Here is a 20,821-nt window from a genome sequence, read left to right on the forward strand (position 1 = left end):
GAAGCAATACTCCTCTCATGTAATCCATCATGGCAGACCTTTTTGGAGGAGTGTATTTACAGAGCCTTATTTTTTTCTCCCCTTTTAGCCCAGTTACTGAGGATGCTACAATAAGAACAAAATGTTTACTCACCACTGAACTCTAGAAGAAGGAGTCTCTGAAACTCTCACCTTGTGAAAACTCAAATCTGCTAACATATCTCAAAGGGGTCCTTCCAAAAGACTTGCTTGGGATCAAACTCGTGCTGAACAGGAGTCAGACAGCTGGCTGGTTTGCCAGGATCCAGGAAGAGACTTCTACATTTATCACAATCTAACTGGAACTGCAGCATGAACCGGGATGTAAAACCAATGTGCATTTGATCTTTTCCCTCGGAAGAAGTGAAATGTCAACTGGAGCTAGTTCTGAACTGAGGAAAAGAAAACAGTTGTGTTCTGCTCGTGCTGAGTTAATTGTTCCTTACACTGAGCTGGCTCTGGTGCTGCTGGAAGGTGTCACAGAGCTGTGGGGTGTGAGCACGAGGCGCTGATGGCTGTGGAATAATGAACATCACAGGGATGAGGAAAGCTCGCAGGGCCACCTCGTGGCCGTGCCCTGCACAGGGCTCTCCATGGTGGTCATTGTCCCGTACAGCCAAGGACATTTTCTTCTGTGTGATTATTCCCTCTGATTTTCCTTCATTTTACCATCACATATTCTCAAGTTTGGCCTTAACCCCCTTAATAATCCTTGCACACCCTGTTACAGTACCTGGAAAGTGTGAAAATCTAGTCCATCAGTGACCAGCTATGTAGACTGGATTTGAGCTGCTGCTCATTGCAACCAGGAAAATGCAAATTACTTGCCAAACAGCTTGTAGCATTAGCAGAATACAGCAGAGTTCCCACATTTGACACTGATCATTTAATTTCCTACATGATTCAAATACATGCATTTTAGACTAGATATCTGTATGTTTTAAAAGCCAAAGCAGTGAAGGTGTGAGTGCAGCTTACTTCAGGAACTGTTTATTGATCAGCATTGTTGTCTTCTAGGACTAGAAAGGAAAAGAATATTCTTGTTTCTCTTCATGCTGTTTGTGAGTGTTTTTTCCAGATGCTGTGCTTCAGAAATACTTACCAGGTATTTTTGCAGCATGAGGGTACAACTGGATCAGTTCTTAACACCACTTTGAATCCTGTTCCAAGTGTCATCTAATAGTAGCATATGGAACAAATAGTAGAATGACTAGGGTGAAAATAGTAAAAAAGGATTAAATATTCCTGTAAGCAATTCACTTCTCTGTAGAAGGAAGGTAAGAGCACACCCTCCACAGAGCAGATGGAGGTCTTTGGGTGCTCAGGTGAAGTTTGGATTATGGTGCATACATTTCAGAGATCATTTCAGCTCTGGGCAGCAGGATCATGACATGGACCTTGGGGATATAGCTTATGAAAAAATGCAGAGTCAGAGGAAGGAGAAATAAAGATGATGAATCCCACATCTAGCAGGGAAGCACAGATGAAACAACGGTGATCTTTTTTTCTGAGGAAGAGGTTTGTACATATGACTGGGGTTGGAGGGTGTTTTCTGCATAGTGCTGCTGTTTTTAGATACTTATATGCATGTGGTTCTTAGAAACAAATGTAAAAATTGGTTCTGGAACCTGTATGCACAACTTCATTTCTGCCCACTGCCTGCGTGCACGTGTCTCAGTGTAAACAAAGGTTTGGACCAAACCACTATGGGTTCTGCAAGTGAGCTGGGCCCAGCAAGGCTGCTGCATTCGGACCACGGTGTTCATGCTGCTGTCACTGTCATGCTCTTCTTTGCAAGGTGCTGAATGTGAGTTAAGGGAGAAGCCACATGGATTTTGCATGCCCCACTGCCATTTCTCAAAACCCCTGAGGCCTTAATGGAGGAATGTAGAGACCAGAGAAAGCTCCTAGGACTGACATACCAGAGTGACTCTGCAGGCAGTGAGTTGCAGCCATTGCCTCAAGAACCAGGAATTCAGGATTGGTGGCAGGTGCTGCAGGTGCCCCTTCAGACAGCACCCAGGGCACATCCTGCTCCAGCACTGCCAGATGAGCAGAGCTGCTGCCCTGGACCAGGCACAGGGCTCAGGCTCCCAGCCCTTCAGCTCTCCCATTGCTACTTCCAGTAGCTCTCTCCATTGCTTCTTACAGTTGAGTATTGGGGTTTTTTATACTTTTAAGTCTGAGTCTTACTGGTTATTAAAACGTAGAAGATTCCCGATTCAAATATCAAATAGCTAAGTCTGGATTAATAATGCAGTTGCCAGCAAAGTTCCTGCAGGAAAAGGGAAGCAATGGCTGCAACAGTCTGCTTCCTGCACAAAGCCAGGACTGTGTGTGGAAACTTGGCGCTTGCTATTCATCTGTTTGCTCAGCAGCTGAGCTGGCATTCGCCAGCTACATGTGTTGGGTTTGTAAATAGACAGAATGCAGTAGCATTTTCTTAGGCATGTTTGATATTTGGCTCTTCCCGTTGGGTTCAGGAGCTCTGCGAACTGTCAGCTTGAATCCCTCCCAAAACTGGAATAACAGAAGTTTGCAGTTTTCCAGCACTGCATGTTGAATACCATCCTTAGATTCCTCCCAAGCCATCACAGCAAATAACAAGTAAATAGCGTGTGGTGAGTGTGTCCTCTAAAAATCTAAATGGTTCCAAATAACCAACTGTTATTTCAGCATGGTCAGGATAGCAGTGGTTGGAGGGGAATGTTGTAATTACACACATGCACACACAGAGAAATGTCACAGGGGAGAGGCTTTCCTCAATTTTCAGAAGACTTAATATTTGAAACTTCACATAAAAATGTAAACATTTCAACTGGTAAATTGGGAACTTGTAATATCTAATAGATTTGGGGCTACAAACCCAACTCTGCACAGCAATATCTGATACTTGGAGCAAATATTCATTCAATTTATTTTGATGTAGCTTGCTTGGCTAACCAAATTATTGCTTATATAGGGAGCCTGGTGAGACTAAGGTGACACAGGTTTGTGACCTGATGTTAGGCATCACTGTTCTGCTTTGCAGCTAGAGGTATTGTGTTACAACATGACTAACAGGTAACATAGCATTACTCATCACCTGCCTTTTATCAGACACAAATAGGGATAATAGTTCCTACAGTTAGTGTTACAAAGTGTTAGTTAATGCCTGTTTGCTACTGAGGAAAAAAGGATTTTCCTGCCATTGCTATACTATTGATTGATTTGCTGTAGGGTCCAAGCATTTTCTAAAGTCTATTTTTTTGTATTATTTAAAGAGATTTATAAATAAAACTTTTGTGTGAATCTGGTGTCAGGATGTTGGCAGGTCTGATAACCACTTAAAAGCTGTAAGAGTTGACAGGAATGAATGAATGAATGCTAAGTGATAGGATCTAAAAGTAAAAGTGATTTTACTCCAGTCACATTCTTTGATTAGTGTAAAAGGTTTTATAGAAATCTTGGTGTTTATAATAACAGCATCCCAGCCTTTATCTCAAACTGATTAACCAGAGAGAGATGCATTTCAGTCTCACCCATTTAAGACCATCAGAGTCTGCATGTGCTGTGTGCATTAGGCTTAGGAAATGGGCATTAAAATGTGGGAGCTGAGGCTTTCTTACACCAGAATTAAGGGAGTATCTTCTTTAGTTCAGTGATAATAGAGTTTAATATTAGGTAAGTTATATGACATAAATTACCTACTTACGTGTTAATCAGTCATGATGAATGATTTGGCTTGATTGTATTTGATACTAAATTTAAATTTTACTCATACTTTGTCAAAGACAGACATGCTATGTAAGACAGCTTTGGACACAACTTCGGCAAGAAGATTTGTGGCCCTGTTAGAGCAGCTCAGGTGAGCAGTGCAGCTGTGTGTGGGTCTGTACAAACTGCTTGCAGTCCTTGCCTGCTCTCCCTTTGTCTGCACCCTGCTCCTTCCTTCTCGTTTCATGAAGCAAAGATATGCTGTTGGGATGAGTGTGTCCTTCACAAACAGCACTGGATGTGTTTTTCACATTGTGAACATACTCTGGTACAATCCAAATCTACTGGTGAAGTGATAGCAGCTCTGTTCCACAGCCAGCTAGCATTTAAAACTCTGTCTGGGCACATAGTGTTTCTGAGTTTAGGAAGTTGTAGTATCTGTATACATATATATATATACATATACATGTAGCTGTTAGACACTGTATTGTCACAGCTTTCAAATATAGCTGGACAATCATAGCTTTTCAACCAAAAAACAGACCAGTATCTGCTAATGGCCTTTCAGTGATTCACACAGGTGTAATCTGGGTGTGCTTGCTCCAGGTGTTGGCAGCACAGACAGGAGTGCAGGGCCCTGCTCACTGTCACTGCTGGCAGCGCTGCCACACCCACAGAGCCCGGAGCCACAGGATTCTCCTGCAGAATTCACCTCCTTTTGACTGTTTGGCTTGAGCACTCTGCTCCATAAACACACACACACAACCCCCCCACCTATATGACTGGACAAACTTATTTTTAAAGTATGTAAGAATATTTTTTTAGCTAGATTTGTTTTGTTAAAGCCGCACTAACTACTGTATTTTTACTTTTTATATGTAAAGCTTGGCAATAGCTCTCAATGTATAATTTATTTGTTGGGTTTTTTATAAAACAAAATGCACCCTCTTGCTTCTGTTTGACAGCACTGGTGACATATGAACTGTGTTAGGCACTGCACTGAGATCTGTATTGAAACTGTACATGGGAACAAGTAGATCTGTAGTCCACTCAACCCAGTCTTGGAATATTTATACTATAGTTTTGTCTTAAATACACCATGTCAGTGCAAAAGTCTTGCAGAGTCATCTTTAAGCCCCCTGCATTACACTGGCACAGCACTGAGAGCTGGGGCTTGGGACACTGGGTTGCTGCTCTAAACTTAGCCTGTTGTCAGTTAAAGCATAGCTTAAAACAGCACCTAAGCTTGCAGGTAGATGCTAAAGAATGAAATGCCTTTTTTCCAACAGTGCTGAGATTGGCCAGGAAGACTGTCAGATGTCCAGTGCCTTTGAAAAGCAGTCCTGAGGTGTGTGCCCAGAAGGAGAGCCCGAGCTGCCCAGGGTGGTTCCAGTGCAGGCCAGTTAACTGAGCACCCTCACTCTTGTCTCCAGCAAGGGGCTGGGCTGTGTTTTCAAGTACAGCAGCACTAATGATTGTTTAAAGGAAACTGCTCCCAAGCCCTGAATTTGGCTAAATGCTAAAGAAGGCAGCAAAGGGCAACTAAACCCTTTGATCATCTTTGTTTCTCAAAAACTATTTGGAAAGTATCAAAAGGAAGAGAAATTACTCCATCCTAATGACTAAGGTCAAAGGAAATAATTACTCTTGTGGCATAATTTGTTGTGTAGGTCAAATTGTGATCCCACTGATAAATCACTGAGTTGTTCATCAAATCCACTTGCAACTTAAAACAATGAAACCTTTAGGTTTTTCTACTATTAACTGAAAAAAACTCCTTTGAAGAATTTAGAAGAAAATATTTCTGCCATTCACACATTTTAATGCTCAGAAACGAAATGTCAGTTAAAGACAATGAGTTTGTTGAGGTGTTTAGCAATGATAAATTTGTTCCCTTATATACAATTTATGATACAACAGCGCATCTTGTGTCTCAGATGAGGTTGCCAAGAATGCTGCATCCTTTTGTTTTTATTCTGTGGATTGAATTTCTGTGAGCATATCAGATACGTGCAAGGTTCCCTGCTTTTCAGAGATATTCAGAACAGCCAGCATCAGTGGCAGCCCCTTCAGTCCCAGCTAAAATGGTGTGTTTTGTTTTGTTTCTAAATATTGGCCTCTAGCTGCAGTAATTCTATTCATTATTTCATGCAGGCCACCACCGAGCTTTCAGATGGGAGCACCTTTTAGTCACTTGCTTGGGCCTGGGATAAATTCTCATTAACTACTACAGTTATGGAGAAATATCATAAATACATCCACAAAGGCTCTTTTCTTCCTCTCTGAAAAGGTGACTGCAGTGGGAAAAGAGGAGTGAGGTGCTCTGTGAACCCTTTTGGTGTAGATGATAGCACTGGCTGAGGTCTGAAAGGGGATATGACCCAGGAAGTGTCACAGTGGCATGAGCAAGGATTGTGTCCCTAGGTCTGGACACTGGAGGGTACCTGAAATACGGGTTGTGCTTGCCCAGAGTGGACTGAGGTGCCAGACACTGCTCTGGGCATTTTTGGGATGCAGTCACTTCAAATCCCAAACCCCCTTCCCTTCTAGCTTGAGCTCACCCTTGTTTTTTCAAGACCTGGGAATGGGCCCCAAGGGTTGACAGAGCCTCCGGTGGCTTCAGCAAAGCTGCTGTAGCACAGAGCCACACATCAGGATCAGGGCTGTCTCCCCTTGCACAGCACTGCTGGGGCCAACTGTGGCTCAGCCTCCCAGGAGCCAGCCCTGAGCCCCCATCCCTCCAGCCAGGCCTTTCCCAAGCCCCTGCTCTCCTCCTGTCCTGTACAGGGGCAGGGAACAGCGGGGCCCGTAGGGCTGGCTGGAGAGGTTTGGCATCTTTCAGGGGATGGAGTGGGTGCGGTGCTGCCAGTGCCCCCACCTGACCTGGCACGTGGGCAGAGCCCAGGGGAGGCAACAGGGGAGATGGGCACGCTCCAAGCTGCTTTTTCCTGCCCGTGCCAAGCCATTGCCTTTGGGCTGGCTCGTGTCCCGTCTGCGTTGGCTCCGAGTAAATGTTAAACCCTTCGTGGGGCTGCCAAAGGGAAGAGAGTTTGAGGGGGCAGGAAGAAAGGAATGGCAGAGGCTGGATGGCATTTTCCTGGGGCTCTCGCACATCCCCAGGATACCGCTACCTGCCAGGAGGCCCTCATGTGACTCGGAAAAATCACTGGTTTATTGTTGCCCTTTCCAGTTGAATTTCCTTCCCTTGTCAATCCTAGATAAAAGGCTGTATGTTACGGCAGCTCTCAGGATAATGCCAGAACAGACATGTCAGTCAGCACAAGGAAAACAAGCTGCTGATCTAAGATTGCAGTGCTGAGTACATGCTCAGCTCAGTCACTGTATTGATGTCCCAAACAAACCTCCTCAAACTGGGAAATTCTTGCTCTAGGAGGAGAAATTCAAAGCCTGGGCAGCCCTTGAAGCCAGCTGAAGTGCAAGGAAATGACTGGGACTTGCAGAATCCCATTCCTTGGTCAGAAAGGTAAGTTTTTTTGTTCAGTTTGAAAACGCAAACACATATTTTAGACTCATAACGGTGAAAATGAGCACACAGCGATAGGAAACAGAGCAGGTTTTATTCACGTGGCAGCGTACAATCATCTCTGTTTCTAGGTAAGAGTCATGGATGGTCCAAATAACTCCTAGGTAGCTTTTTGCAAATCCATCTATAATTTTCCTACTGAATTCATGTGACAGTTACTTACGAAGAGATGATGAAAGTATCTGTAAATATTCTTGAAATCTGTAAATGGCTTGAAAGGCATTGTTCCCATGAAACTTGAAAAGTGAATTTTTCAAGTATTTGGCAACTTACACTTTCGGATAATTTCAGATACCAGCTGCTCTTACAGACAGTAAGCTAATGTTCTGTCAGAAGGCCAGTATTTAGTAACTTCTATGGAAATAAATGCTTTGAATGCTGGACAATATTACCTTGCAAAACAAGCAATTTTTCTTTTCAGCAAAGAAAAAAACATATATGAACTCAGAATTTACTAGTACAGAGGGGACATGTGTAACAAGTACTACACAGGGTGATAAAAAGAGATGGAGTTGGAAAAGCAGAAATCCCTTTGTGGCTAAAATATGAGTTAGCAGTCCAAACAGCCCATGCTTTGTGCCACTCCATCAAGCCCTCCTCTTTCTGTTCCCTCCCCACCCCACTGTGGGAAATCAAAACATTTTGATTCATTCATTTAGTCATTAAAGCCAGCACTCATTTGGTACATCCTTTGTTCTTACAGGTATAATGCCCTTTCTCTGGTCCTTGCTGATGATTTTCAGGGAGCACTCATTGTTTCACTTCCTCAAGGTTACAGACAATCCTTGAATATCTTCTAGAATTCAGTTGCTGATTTATCTGTTGGGTTCCTTTGTCACAGGCCATCTCATGTTGCAAGTATATTGTGCAAATAACACTCAAGAATATAAAATCTCTTTAAATTCTTAGAGAACATTCCTATTAAGACTAATTTAATCCCTCGAACGTGACTGTGTTTCTACCTTATGCCAGTGCAAGATGAGCAAGCTTTGCCCCTGAAATGGCATCTTGTGGAACCAGTATGTGCTACTGCAGTTCTGATTTTCAAGGCAGCATTGGCCATTGCAATTTGAAAGGGTATGAAGTGACCAGGAGAAAAGTAACAAAAAGAGCAGCATTCCAACAAGCTCCTCCCAGAAATCACAACTTACATGCAAGTTGTGACTTAAATATATGTCAGGTTTTGTTAACATTGTAAAAAATCTGTTCGCAGCAAGTATGAGAAGGTTTAATTATTTTTTTCCCCAGCATGCTGATAGGAAGCTGAAGACAGTTGCAAGCAGTTGGTTTTCCACCTACTGCCACGGTGGTGGAAATTTATTCCTTCACTTTGCAAGCAAAGCAATCACAAGCAATCAAACTCCATTTGCCTGAAGGAGATCTCAGAGAAGCTGGACAAAGGTTTGCCCCCAATGAGCAGCAGTGTGTTGGTACAGCTGCTCTCACCCCCCGTGGCCGCACACCCACAGTTGGTTCTCTCCTCTTCACCCAGAGCCTGAGCAGCAGCTAAAGCCTCTCCCGAACAAGCCAACAGACGGAGAGATTTGTCCTTGGACAAACAGCTCCTGTCTCTGTTTGGGCCTAGTCCTGCCTCTGAGGTGGTCTGGAAGGCAGGGAATTCTGCTGGCTCCGGGGGCAGGCTGAAGGTTTTCATTTCAATGGCGTTGCTCCGCTCTGTCGTCTGTGGGCAGAAGTAGCTGCAAAAGCCAAAGTGCCTCGGGATGGGCACCAGCTGGGGATGGTCCTTCTGCTCACTCTTGCAGTGGGTGGGGAACGTATCAATGAAATCTGAGGTAGTTTGGAAATCTGCACCAATTCCTAAGATGCAGTGATACATTTTGGGAGAAAAGTTTCCCTTTGTAGTACTACTGAGCTTCTTCCATGTCTGCGTATGGAAATGATACTTCCAGAGGTCGTCATTAGGGCTGGAATTTGAAATCCCTCCACCAAAAATCAGCATAGAGTCTTTGCAGACTATCGAAGCATGACCTACCAGCGGAGGAGGTCCTTGGCTGAAGGTAAGAGAAACCAGCAGTTAAGGGGAGACCAACAAGAAACTTAGCGCTGATTTTAGCTTCTGTTTTCCTTTTGACTCAGAAGGATGACTGCTGAACAGCTGCATTGGGACATCAAAATTACACTGCTGACAGCTGCATCAACGCCTTGCCAACAGCTCTCCCGGGCAAAGCCAACTGCAGCCCCAGGGAAGGCAGCAGCGCTGCATCCTGATCTGAACAATCCCCACAGTTACCAAGAGGGCACCGTCTCCCTCTCCTCCCACACACAGTATCAAAGAATAAGATGAATTCTCTTTCTCTGCTCTTTTAGTGTAACAAATAGAATAGTTTACCTTGTTCTGATGCTGGACCAGCTGCTGCTTCCAAAGTCCCACCTCCACAAGTCCCTCTGTTCAGTGAGCCCCATCAGCCCCCCAAAGAGGTACATGGCTGTGTGATAAACCACTGCTGAGTGGCCGTGCCGAGCTCCGGGGCTGGTGCTCTGACAGGGGCTGGAGACACACAACCACTTCCTTGTATCTGAAACAAAAATACTGATTTATTGATGGATCAAATTTACCCTGACTATTTGAGAAAGGACTTACTTCCTGGAGGAGGCAACTATTCAGTTGGAGAATAAGGGTTTCTGCTCTAAGCTTATTATGAGTTAACAGCTTAAATTCTGACACTGAACAAGTGCATTTAAAAAAATCAGTTTTGAAATAAACTTTTAATGAAAATGTCAGATGCTGTGTGACAGATGCCATGGAAATTTTATTTACAGAGCAGTTTTTCCTACAGCTTTGTCAGTTCATTGACTCTGACACAGAAAGATACTTTCCTGGCTGTTAGAGGGGAAAATCAGTCAACAAAAACATTAATTCATTAATGTCTATGCTTATTCTCCCTGTGAGGGAAGGAAGGATGAGATAAACCCATCATTTGTTTCAAAATAGTGACAGAATGGCCATCAGATAACAAGTTACGCATTTAGGAAATCTCTGGGAATCGTCTGGTTTGCAATAATCAGAGTGGTAATGAATATGCTAATAAACTATCTTCTGTCAGGTTTGGCTTCCCAGGGTCAGCTGGAGATTTCAGAACAAAAGTTGGCATTAACAGGCTGAAATCAGGTCTCTGCTGTATCTGAAAGATTTTAGTAATCCTTGAAGAATTTTAGTGAATAGTAAACAAGCATTGTCCCTGATTTTCAGCTCTAAAATTGGCAAGTACTACAAAATTTATTCTAGCGTAATAGTCTAATTAATTTCAGCCAGCAATTAATTGAATTGACAGAATTTATCACTAAATGTTCTCGAAGAGAATCCAAAACTAACTTAGAGCATTCCTACTGATAAGAATTTTCTTAGCAGAGCAAGCCATGCTCTCCTGCTGCAGTTGTTGTTTTACACTGGATCAAAACCTTAACCTCCCTTTTTAACTTACCAAAATGGAATTCCCAAAACTCCTGAGAAATGCCTTTGATGCCAAAGTATCCCCCATAGATGTACATGCTGGAATGGTACACGACTGCACTGTGACCTTTTCTGTTAGCTGGTGCAGAGCTCTAGAACAGTTCAAAATTAAGATAATAACTTATGAAGTCATATCAGCAGCAATGTCTGTCTCAGAAATACACCTATTTTTTTTTTCCCCACGAATGACCCTGCAATCCCAATCTTTCTCTTGACTCCTCCATCAGGCACAGGCTACCAAAGTGGTAACTGTGTCACATCTTAAATTTTTTTTGGGTGTAATTTCAAGGTATAGAATGATGAAGTTTCAGTAGCAAAAAAAGAGTGATTCTTAATGTGTAGTGATACAAAACCAATCTCAAGAGACCAAGCCATAACTGCTTCCACTCGAGTTTCAATTAGAAGTGGCAGTAACTTGGTGAGTCCACGTGTTCACACTGAAGAAATGAAAAATGCTGCAGCACTTCACGTTCCAAAATGTATTAGCGTGGCTGCCAATCTGTTTTCACAACCCTACTTTTAAAAGCACAGGCTTCACGTATGGTTCCAATATTCCATTTAAAATTAGTTTTCTTGATAAGGATTTCAGAAAAACAGAAGCAGCAGCAGAGGAGAGGACTTAACTTCTTACATAGGACTTAAAATTTAAGAGCAGTATTTTTAAACACTGTTTTGAAAAAGGAAAAAGCCTTAAGTTATTGAAAGTGCAAAGAAATAAAGTATAGCCACATGTCTCTGAAGAGATGAGATTGGAACTGTTTGGGGGAACATATTTCAAAGCAATCTGTTTAATCAACAAAGCAACAGGCATTTGATTCACACATTCCCCACTTCCTGGCTCCTTACCTCCGTCTCTGCTGGTTCGTTGCAGCTCTCTGTCCATCTTGCAGAATCTGGGGGATTGAGTTAATAAAGCGCAGTTTAGATCCCGCACCACAAGAGGACACTCCTCCCACAGTAATTGTTCAAATTACACAGCTCGTTTTCAAGGAACTCTCGTCCTGGTGTTTTCTACTGACAAGGCTGAAGAAATCCCGCTAAGACAGAAGCACCGAGAGACTTGCAGGAGATACAGTTTGAACAGTTTTCCTCTGTCCTTGTCTAATACCGAATTACACAGGTACCACACTGTATTCTTGTTTCCTAAAGCTATATTTCATAATGCAGAAGTAACCTGTGACTTCCATCATTTTCTGAACTTGCAGGAATCCCAGATTTCCTTAAAGATGTATGACTCCTGCTTACCACATACACCTTATTATGGCAGGCTAATTCTTTCTTGTTCTTTTTCATAGGTCCCTTAAATAGCCCTCAAATAACAGCCAACAATCACAGATCTGGGATCATTGTGAAGGAGAGGAAATATCAGATAACCCAGCACCAGAGGTACAATGAGAAATTACTGCAGGCTTGCATTAATTAAAGCTATTCTTGCCAAAAGATTTTAAATAATAACCATGAAACAGACACACAACCTATGCTGAACAGTTCATTTCCAATTTCCACTGGTAAGTACTGGGAGTAATAAGATGCTTTCCCCTTTAAAATATATTCTGAGGCTTTTCTTTCTTCCAGCAGGTTACCTCTGGTAACTGGTGGAAAACACAAAGGAAGGATTGAAAAAATACCATCGACTTAAGGTTACACAGGGAAGAAGCAAAACAAGCCAGGAAACTTAAATCTTGGTCTGGACATAAGATTTACTGTCTCAAAAAGAACTGAGCTCTCCCCTCCCGATGTGACATCAAAATGACAGCCATTACCGTACACAGGATTTCCAAAGGGAGAATCCACGGTGTATGACATTGCTATTAAATTCAAATGCTGCACTGATTTTTTAGAATACACACTTATGAGATCCTAGATGTTTGTTCTTAGGAGAAAAAAAATCCATGTTATAAAATGTTGTCGTTAATTTCCCACCTTTTTGTTTAATTATATTTGATCTCTCTTGATCTAGCTTATGTGTTTCTTCAGTAAAAGCACAAAATGAGATACACTTTACTGATCTACATTCTTCTATAAGAGGTTGGTTTTTAAAATATACGTGGCATAAAAAATAAAAATTAACTAATACATGAATTATCAGGTTTTATAATCATATAGTAAACTTAAGAGGGAGAGAGGGAGGAATGAAAATTCTGAAACCTTAAAATACATCAAATTTTCCCATAAAACACTCTCTAATTGAAGTAAGACCTGTGTCTCTGATAACAGCCTAATTTTGAGGGGAAAATATGCACACAGTTTTACACACATTACTTGTTGCAAAGCTTAGGGAAGTCTCTGTTACAAGCAGCAGAAAACAGTTTGGCTCTTACTATTTATTACTGCTTAGGGACTGGGAATGTCCCACGGAAAAGACTGGCTATTGTGTATCATACCAATGTCATATATCCAGAGAGGAGTTTTTGCTTGTGTGAAAGCAGAATCCACCATCCCACCAAAAATATACAGGCTGCCCTGCAAAATGCACAAATATTTGTCACTTACAGGAAGGCACATAGCATAAAAATAATTTTAAAAACAATTCTTAAATGTAAAGGTTGCTATCAGCAAATTATAGCTAACAATATGATGATCTTTTAACAATTAGTCCCAAGAAGCTACCAACTTTTAATTATTCTCTCTTTATTCTCTCCCAGTGGGAAGCCCTGAAGAACATTCTGCTGTGTAACAGGGACGGCATTTCAGAACCGCTCGTTCCTTGTCAGCCTGGGGCAGCTTCAGAAATTTGGGAATCTGGAGCTCTCTTGAGGCATTGCTCAGGTAATATTGGATTATGTGTTTTTATAGAAATATTTCATTGTGTTGTAGCTCCTGATATCCTAAATTCTGTCTTCCCCTCACAGGCAGGACTGTAATTCTTATTTTCCTTCACTCCCCCGTCCCTCTTCTACGCGAGTTCTGTAGTGAATGTTTTTTATGCCGTAGCTGATCATGCAAATGAATTCAGAGCAACTGTTACAACTGCACAGATAAGTCAGAGAATGTGCTGCCAGGGTCTTTATCTGGTATTACTGCTACTTATTGAGCACTGACTGAGGAAACCAGGGGGCTGCTGCAGAGCTGAATTACAGTCACTCTGTTCAGAAAGATTCCCAAACATTGGTACAGCTACATCCAGAACTGCACCAACACAAGAATGCTTTCTGGGCATAGTATTTCAGTATATAATAACCTATGGCATTTATATTGCACTGTATAGTAGAAAATAAAATGCCAGGATATGGACAATATAATTTTGGTCTACTACCTTATAAGCCACCATTGAATGTTCTTCCAGTTCTTCTGGACCATCTCTTGAGCAATCCAACATTTCCCATTCATTTTTCACTATAAACCAAAGCTGAAGTTAAGACAGTGGTGCAGTCAACACATAAACAGTAAGGAAAATGTGAAAAGGTGAGCTTTGAATGGGGCTGTGCTGCTTAAAATGAAGTGTTTTGTCATCTTTCCTCTGTTCTCCCAAAAATTAAATATATGCATTTTTCTATTTAGCAAATTTAAATATAATAATAGTTATATTTAAATATAATGTATTTATTTGAATATAATGTTACTGCTTGAATTTTAATTGTTACCTATGTGACAATTCCATGAGCATGAACCCCAGCAAAATACTGGTTATTCCAGTACCAACTGAACAGGGAAAACCATACATCAAGTCAAAAAATACAAATGCTTATATTTGATAGTGCATCTATGTTACAAACCTACAAAGTATTGTATTCACATGTTCCCTTTGTGCACTTTTATATGCATGAACTATTGCAGTGTTAGAGAGACAGGAAAGCTCATTGCTAGAACCAGGATATTTTAAATGACTCAGTATTTCTGGTCGAGAAAAAAAACAAAAAACAAAACAAAAGGAAGAGAAAACAAAACTTTGTGGGACACCTGCAAAAGGAGTAAATACCCCCCATCTGCCCAATGAACAAAAAGAAGTTTATCCATCCCTGTGACGGAAACACTTTAAGTGAAGATAACCTGCTAAGTACAGAGCATCCTCAATTTCATTGCTTGAGTCCTGACTGACAGGAGAAGGGGCCAGCTCACCTGTGTGGTACCTCCAGAAGTCCCTCAGCGTGGTGCTGCCGTGCCCTCCGTAGAGATAAACAAACCCTCTGCAGACAGCACAGGCGTGTTTGTAGCGGTCACGGGGACGCGGCTGCTGCGCGTCCCTGGCTTCCCACGCACCGCGGGCAGCTCTTCCTTTCATGCTGACAACCAGCATCTTATCCAAGGATCAACCTGCAAAGGGCAGCCGTGTTAGAGGAGGGTCCCAAAATACCAGGGATGGGGCCTAAACCCTGTTTGGTCTGCAAAAAGACTAAGAAGGGAAAAAAGAAGTCTCCACCTTATGATAAAATGTTACTGTGTTTTCTTTTCAATCCCATCAAAAGCAGCATTGGATAACTTTGTCCATCTGTGATAATACAGTAACTTGTACAAAGCACCTGAAATTCTGACTGAGATTCTTGTATCAGTGAGGTTGGGGCAGGAACATTCCTGGAGCTGAAAGCTTTCCAGGGAATATCAGTGAACTGAAATGAAGCTCCAACATATTACATTTACAATACTAGGGCCTGGTCTTTTTTCATAACTAAAGGAGTATTTTAGATAAACCTGTACTTTAAAAAAAAAAACCAAAAAACTGCTTTGAAGGAGTGAATATTACAGATGGAAATAATGCTTTAGCACTTCTCCAGAATTTATTTACTTTTATCTATAAACCTGCTGAAATGAGGATGCATCTGGCAAAAAATTACACCAGCCTTTCCCATGCCACAAGATGTCACTGTGTTCTGTGAAGACATCAGTACAAGGAAAATGTTCTTCTATTAATCCTCTTCAAAACAGTGGCTTATTTTAACACAGATTATTTTACAAACCACACCCAAAAAACCCCTCCCAGCATTAGACCAAATTTTGGACCGTGTATTGGTAATGTGTCTGAGGTGACACGTCGCCAAATGAGGTGACAAAGTCTCCCAATTCCAAGGCTTTTCATGGAAGCCAGATTCCAGCTGTATTGAGAACCCATGATGGAAATCAATAAAGAGTCATTTACCTGACTGGTAATGTGTAAGTCCAGGGCAAGTTGCACTTACCTTGAGGAAGAACATAGAGTAAAACAAGGTAGATACAAAAGCTAGTTATATTTCATATTAATATGAAATTATTGTATCTAATTTATCATCCAATTAATTTCTAAAATTTACCATTTTTAAGACTGGAATATATTCAGTGACAGAAAGATGCTAGAGAGTCTCTTGCAGTATATTCAGGCAAGATTAACTACTTCAGTTCTGTGGGGTTTTTTTTTCCTATGCAAACCAGTATTGTAAGCTATTACTGTAGAACTGAAGTATATTCTTTGTATGTTTTCTCTGAAGGAATACAAAGATGGGTGGCACTTACTAAGGGTGCATTTCTCATGTCCAGGGGAATTAGCAGGTATGAAGTAATGACACATTATAGGTGTGTAAGCATAATGCTTTCTGGCATCCCATTGAAAAGGGAAAAGCAGCTGAAGGCATGAAACAGGGATTACCTCCCTAACTCTGCCAAGCTTCTGAGCAACCACAGCCAAATCATACACTTCCACAGCTAAACGGGGACAGTCACTTCCTTAGTACAACACTTCAAATTTGCTGATGCAGTGCAGTGTATCAGTGCCAAGATATTAGTGCTATTGATATCATTTACTCTGAAAAGGGTGATAGGTTACTAATACTTTACAAAGGTAAAACAGGCTTGTCCCCTTGTGGTTTGGGGTTTTTTTCTCAGTTATAAAGCTGCTTATCCTTCTTCCTGCATATATCTGTTTTTCTTCCTCCAAGCCTTGCCTCCTATTGTACAAACATTCAGAGATGATGACAGCCCTGATTTCATATAACAGATTAGCAACAAAGTCCTGTCCAGTTGTTTATCTAGCCAGCTGAACTCTTGCAAGGCAGGGAGCAGGATGGAATGACAGAAGGCCAGGCTGGGATGAAGTGAATGGGTATCTCCTCCCAGTCACACCTTTGAGCATTGGCTCATCCTTGTGAATCTCAGCCACATACTCTCAGCTAAAGCATTCCTGGAAGCAGACCTACAATCCCTAACAATCAGTTAACTGCTCCACTTCAGAGTTGAGGGAAAAAACCCACCAAATTAATCATGAATCTTGCCTTTCATCATTGGTATTTTAAACTGCAAACTTGACTCCCGGATTGCCTCTCTCTAGAACCCAACCCACCACAGTTCATCTACCGTCAACCTTAGCAGTCCCATTTCCAAAGAAAAGCTGCTCCTCTTCTGAGAACAAGGTCACGGAGCCTTGTCCTTTGTGTCGTGCACCACTGACCTCAGTTTCAACTTGATATAATATCAGTTATCCAATAGGAAGCTCTGACTTCAGAAGAAAAAAAAAATCCAAAAAGACAACTCTGAACATTTTTATTCAACTTTTTTTTTTTTTTTTCCCAAAACAGCTGTAGCACACACAAAAATGTCTGCTGCTCTCCAAAGTCTTCTGCCATTCCATCCTAAAAATAGCTCCTGTGCAATCAATCCCAATTGTTAAAGGGCTGGAGGAGCTGAGTGGAGGGCCTGGAGAGCTGCAATTAGTGCAGTAACTATAGCACTGAGTGTGTATCAATTAATGGCGTCCCACTACTGTTTCATAATACAAATAATTCAGGAAATGTAGCAAGACAGGAATTACTTCAGGAAATGTAGTTTATATGTTCATTATATAATTATTTATATTTCTGATAGATGTGGTTTCTCAGACAAATGATTTATTTATTTAAAGTATTGCTTAAATAGATCTTCATTAAAGCTTTTTTCTATCTTGGCCCCTTGCTTCATTTCCATCTGTTTTCAATGCACTCAGAAAAGTTTCATTTTAAAAATGATCAAGCTTTTTGGAATGTAATGAGATGTGAAACCATTCATATGGGGAGGGGCCCAAGTAGGAAATCTTGTTCTGTTTTGGGGCTTTTTTGTTAATGACCCACTTTTCTTAACTCAAGCCTTGAACCTTTCCAGGCTGAACACTGCATTTTCTCACTAGGCAACTTGATGTTTTACTGCTCTTCAAAAATAATAACAGATCTTCCCATTTGTATTTATCCTAGAAACCTTGGCTCTAGAGGTGGTTTTATTCTGTCTTTTCTAATGGGACTCCCTGCATGAATGAGGAAACTCTGGAGACTTGCAAGGCCCTTACAAAGTTTTAGAAACAAACCCAACTTGTTTAGAATAGAGAAAAAGGTGCTTTTTTTCCAGTATAACATGTTTACTTGCAATGCTTCACCATGTGTGATAAATTTAGTATCCTCTGGTTTGTGATTTTATTTTTTCCTAAACAAAAGATAACCTGAACTGTTTCTGTGATGGGGTTTTTATGCTTTGGTTTGATTTTTTTTTTTTTTCAAAATACAGGAAGTAATTTTCAGATATGCTCAGCTTCAGAGTTTCAACCTGGAAGTATGAATGGCTCTAGGACTGTAGAGTGTCTGTGACAGTTCTGTATTATTAGCATTCTGAACTGAAATAAGGGCCTGGATTTGCCACGTGTTGTAAAACTTGCAATTACCACATGACTGAGCTTACAAGTGCAGGAGTCAAGAAAAAAGGAAGGGAACAGAAAGAGGTATTGCTTCTTACAGGGAGAAGCTGAAAGACAGAAAGAGTGCTTGTAAAATGACAAAGCAGAAGACATGGCTCCATCCTGATTTCAGGCTTCAGAAGAAAGGTACTTTCAAGTAAAACAATAACCCCTGTTGTCTGAATAAAGCTTAGAGCAGACACACTAAAAACTGACAGAAAAACTAAGAGGCTTTTATTTGAGTAACTCTTTGTTGAATTTTAACAAGTTTAGGGCAGTATTCATAAACATTATCACTGGTAGATCTCAGTGCTTCAAAATGCTTTTTGACATGAACAGGTATTTTAAAGGGGGCAACTCTTCTGAACCAGCCACATATAATTATAGTGTATATAGCTATATATACTGTAAGGCTCTGTGTGTAACTGCTCCTTCTGGAGACAGCAGTGCCACAGCACCGAGGGCACTGGCACCTTCAGTGCACAGCAGAGAAGAGCCTCATCGATCTCTCCCAGAGAAAATCTCATTGCCTGTTTCTGGAGCTCTGCAGGCAAGATACTGCTTTTCTTTAATTCAGATCACATTAATATTAAAGCTTTAATTTTAGAAGTTCATAATAAATTTATGTTTGCATATCATTCCAAAATTAAAATTTGCAAATTGACATTATTAATATATTGTCTTTTGTTTCTTTCTAGAAGCTTTCACCCAGAAATGAAAATCCTTTAGTCATTAGTGTTTTGTAGCACTATTTAATCTGTGTTACAAAGTGAACTCTTAAGTAGTAATAAATTAATTTATTAAAAAAATATATGTAGCTGCATTTTCTATATGCTAGATATATTTCTTATTTCTAAGTAAATACATACAAAAAATACAAACTTGGTTTAGAATCATTCAGTAAATATTTAATCTATTTCCCAAATATGGTGGAGGAGGAAGTATCTGTAAAAAATAAATTCAGTGTTTAAAATATTCCTGGGGTTGTTACATTTTTATATACACTTCTAACATATGAATCAGGTAATTGCCTTTCCCACTGTATTTAAATATGTTTTATGGTACAATGAAAGTTAATACATTTTTACCACCTTAGTTTCCTTGGTAAATTAAAATTTCATTTGCTGGGGATTTTTAATTTGGTTTTGTTTGTTAGTTGTTTGATAGGTTTGGGTTTTTTTTTTTAAGAATGAGGCTTTTTTATCACCTAAAATTAGAATATATAGTTTTGATTAGTAGATCTCTCCAGGTAATGTTAATTACAATTTACATTTGCAATTAATCATTTAATTGCAGCTCAATTTTGAATGAAGTTTCTGAGAAAGACCTTCCTTAAATACACATCCATGGGTGGCACAAGTAGAGCATGTTATGGATATATAAATCCAGGGCAGCAGCCATGTCTGATTAAAAATTTATGCTCAAAATTAATGGGGTTTATTATTTATTTATTAATAAATTATTATTATTATTTTAATGGGTTTTATTTATTAATGGTCCTTAATAGGATATTGACTTCAGAACCTAATCTGCTTTTCAAATTGCATTTAGGGTCCCATTGGTGACTCCACCCATAGGCAGAACTCCATCTCTGCTATGGTCTCAGCACCTAAATGGAACGGACACCCTGGCTGTGGAGTGTTGCTGCAGCAAGGCAGCTCTTCAGAAATTACCGGAGACAAACAGGTGATTTTGCATCTTCCAGATAGGACAGAGGGAGGAAATACAGTTCCTGGTCCTCAGACTTTATTATAAAAGAAATGAGAAATTCCCACCATGTTCGCAGGGCAGTCTGAAGATGTATTTGGCCTTTTACCCTTTCCTTGGAAGTCATTTGTGCTGTCACCCCTGGAGCAGGTCATTTCAATGCATGGGTCATCACCCTTCCCCCAGAAATAGCAGTTCTCAGTGTTCCTAGAAGGCATCATTTGGGGATTTCACAAAAACTAACTGGCTGGATTCTTTCAAGATGCAGGAGGCAGATGCCCTGGAGATTGAATGTAATAAATCTGTCCTTAGGTGTGACTGAATGCATCTTCTTGACAGCTTGAGACCCGCTGCTGAAGTAACTTCAAAATACTTTATTTCCTAAGGGAGACTCTATTCACACTAATTCACAAAATTTTCTAGGTTAGGAAGAAAGACTCTGGTTGACAAAGGAGTCAGTGGCTGCTCAGCCTACTCTCCTAGACTACTCTCCTCAGGCATGAATTAAGGTAGTAGAATATATACCTGACAGCTGAGAGTATATCAGAGAAAAGCTATTATCTTCCATTAAAAACAAAAAGGCTGCATTTTACTTGGTTGCTCTTTATATCCCCTGACTGAAGAAAAGAAGCCTCTAATAAAACACTATGTCACACTCAAAACTTAATGCCACACTTCATGGAAGATAGACATTGTGTTTTTCTTGTCCCCATGACATTTTGCCCTTAGACAAACATGCAGCAATGAGATAGAGAAGACATACAAGGCTATGAGAATAGCA

The 20,821-nt window shown here is 40.7% G+C and overlaps 3 protein-coding genes across 35 annotated transcripts in view; 2 read left to right on the forward strand and 1 right to left on the reverse strand.

Moving 5' to 3' along the window:
• EPB41L5 (erythrocyte membrane protein band 4.1 like 5) overlaps positions 1 to 4,827 on the forward strand; it is a 55,897-nt gene extending 51,070 nt beyond the window's left edge. For 19 of the 23 annotated variants that reach the window (XR_015289233.1, XR_015289231.1, XR_015289234.1 and 16 more), the window contains one exon: positions 89 to 4,827. Coding sequence is in view for 15 of the 23 variants with exons in the window: in XM_086897669.1 (XP_086753795.1) it covers positions 89 to 146 (58 nt within the window). In the remaining 8 variants the exon portion in view is untranslated. The remainder of the gene's footprint in view (positions 1 to 88) is intronic. The other 4 variants (XR_015289236.1, XR_015289232.1, XR_015289238.1 and 1 more) reach the window with 2 other exon arrangements.
• Positions 207 to 20,821, forward strand: part of RALB (RAS like proto-oncogene B) — an 83,659-nt gene continuing 63,044 nt past the window's right edge. The window contains exons 1-12 of one of the 5 annotated variants that reach the window (XM_086897689.1): positions 2,502 to 2,639; positions 3,796 to 3,865; positions 5,004 to 5,062; positions 7,106 to 7,198; positions 8,507 to 9,276; positions 9,356 to 9,697; positions 11,602 to 11,850; positions 12,026 to 12,116; positions 13,376 to 13,499; positions 16,130 to 16,190; positions 18,168 to 18,480; positions 19,885 to 20,019. The gene's annotated coding sequence lies outside the window, so the exon portion shown is untranslated. Of the gene's footprint in view, positions 2,169 to 2,501; positions 2,640 to 3,791; positions 3,866 to 5,003; positions 5,063 to 7,105; positions 7,199 to 8,506; positions 9,277 to 9,355; positions 9,698 to 11,601; positions 11,851 to 12,025; positions 12,117 to 12,305; positions 12,528 to 13,375; positions 13,500 to 16,129; positions 16,191 to 18,167; positions 18,481 to 19,884; positions 20,020 to 20,821 lie in introns of those variants that run through there. The other 4 variants (XM_086897692.1, XM_086897688.1, XM_086897696.1 and 1 more) reach the window with 4 other exon arrangements.
• The window catches only part of LOC111932222 (leucine-zipper-like transcriptional regulator 1), a 50,605-nt gene continuing 37,057 nt past the window's right edge, over positions 7,274 to 20,821 (reverse strand). For 6 of the 7 annotated variants that reach the window (XM_023931239.2, XM_086897684.1, XM_086897681.1 and 3 more), the window contains 7 exons: positions 14,790 to 14,984; positions 13,987 to 14,066; positions 13,115 to 13,193; positions 11,577 to 11,623; positions 10,702 to 10,822; positions 9,609 to 9,795; positions 7,274 to 9,270 (listed from right to left, as the gene is read on the reverse strand). In XM_023931239.2, coding sequence (XP_023787007.1) covers positions 8,604 to 9,270; positions 9,609 to 9,795; positions 10,702 to 10,822; positions 11,577 to 11,623; positions 13,115 to 13,193; positions 13,987 to 14,066; positions 14,790 to 14,967 — 1,359 coding nt within the window. In that variant the 5' untranslated portion in view covers positions 14,968 to 14,984 and the 3' untranslated portion in view covers positions 7,274 to 8,603. Of the gene's footprint in view, positions 9,271 to 9,608; positions 9,796 to 10,701; positions 10,823 to 11,576; positions 11,624 to 13,114; positions 13,194 to 13,986; positions 14,080 to 14,789; positions 14,985 to 20,821 lie in introns of all 7 variants that reach the window. The other variant, XM_023931241.2, reaches the window with a different exon arrangement.

Source organism: Cyanistes caeruleus, chromosome 7, assembly GCF_971803275.1.
Source record: "Cyanistes caeruleus chromosome 7, bCyaCae1.hap1.1, whole genome shotgun sequence".
In the NCBI taxonomy this organism is placed as follows: Eukaryota; Metazoa; Chordata; class Aves; order Passeriformes; family Paridae; genus Cyanistes; species Cyanistes caeruleus.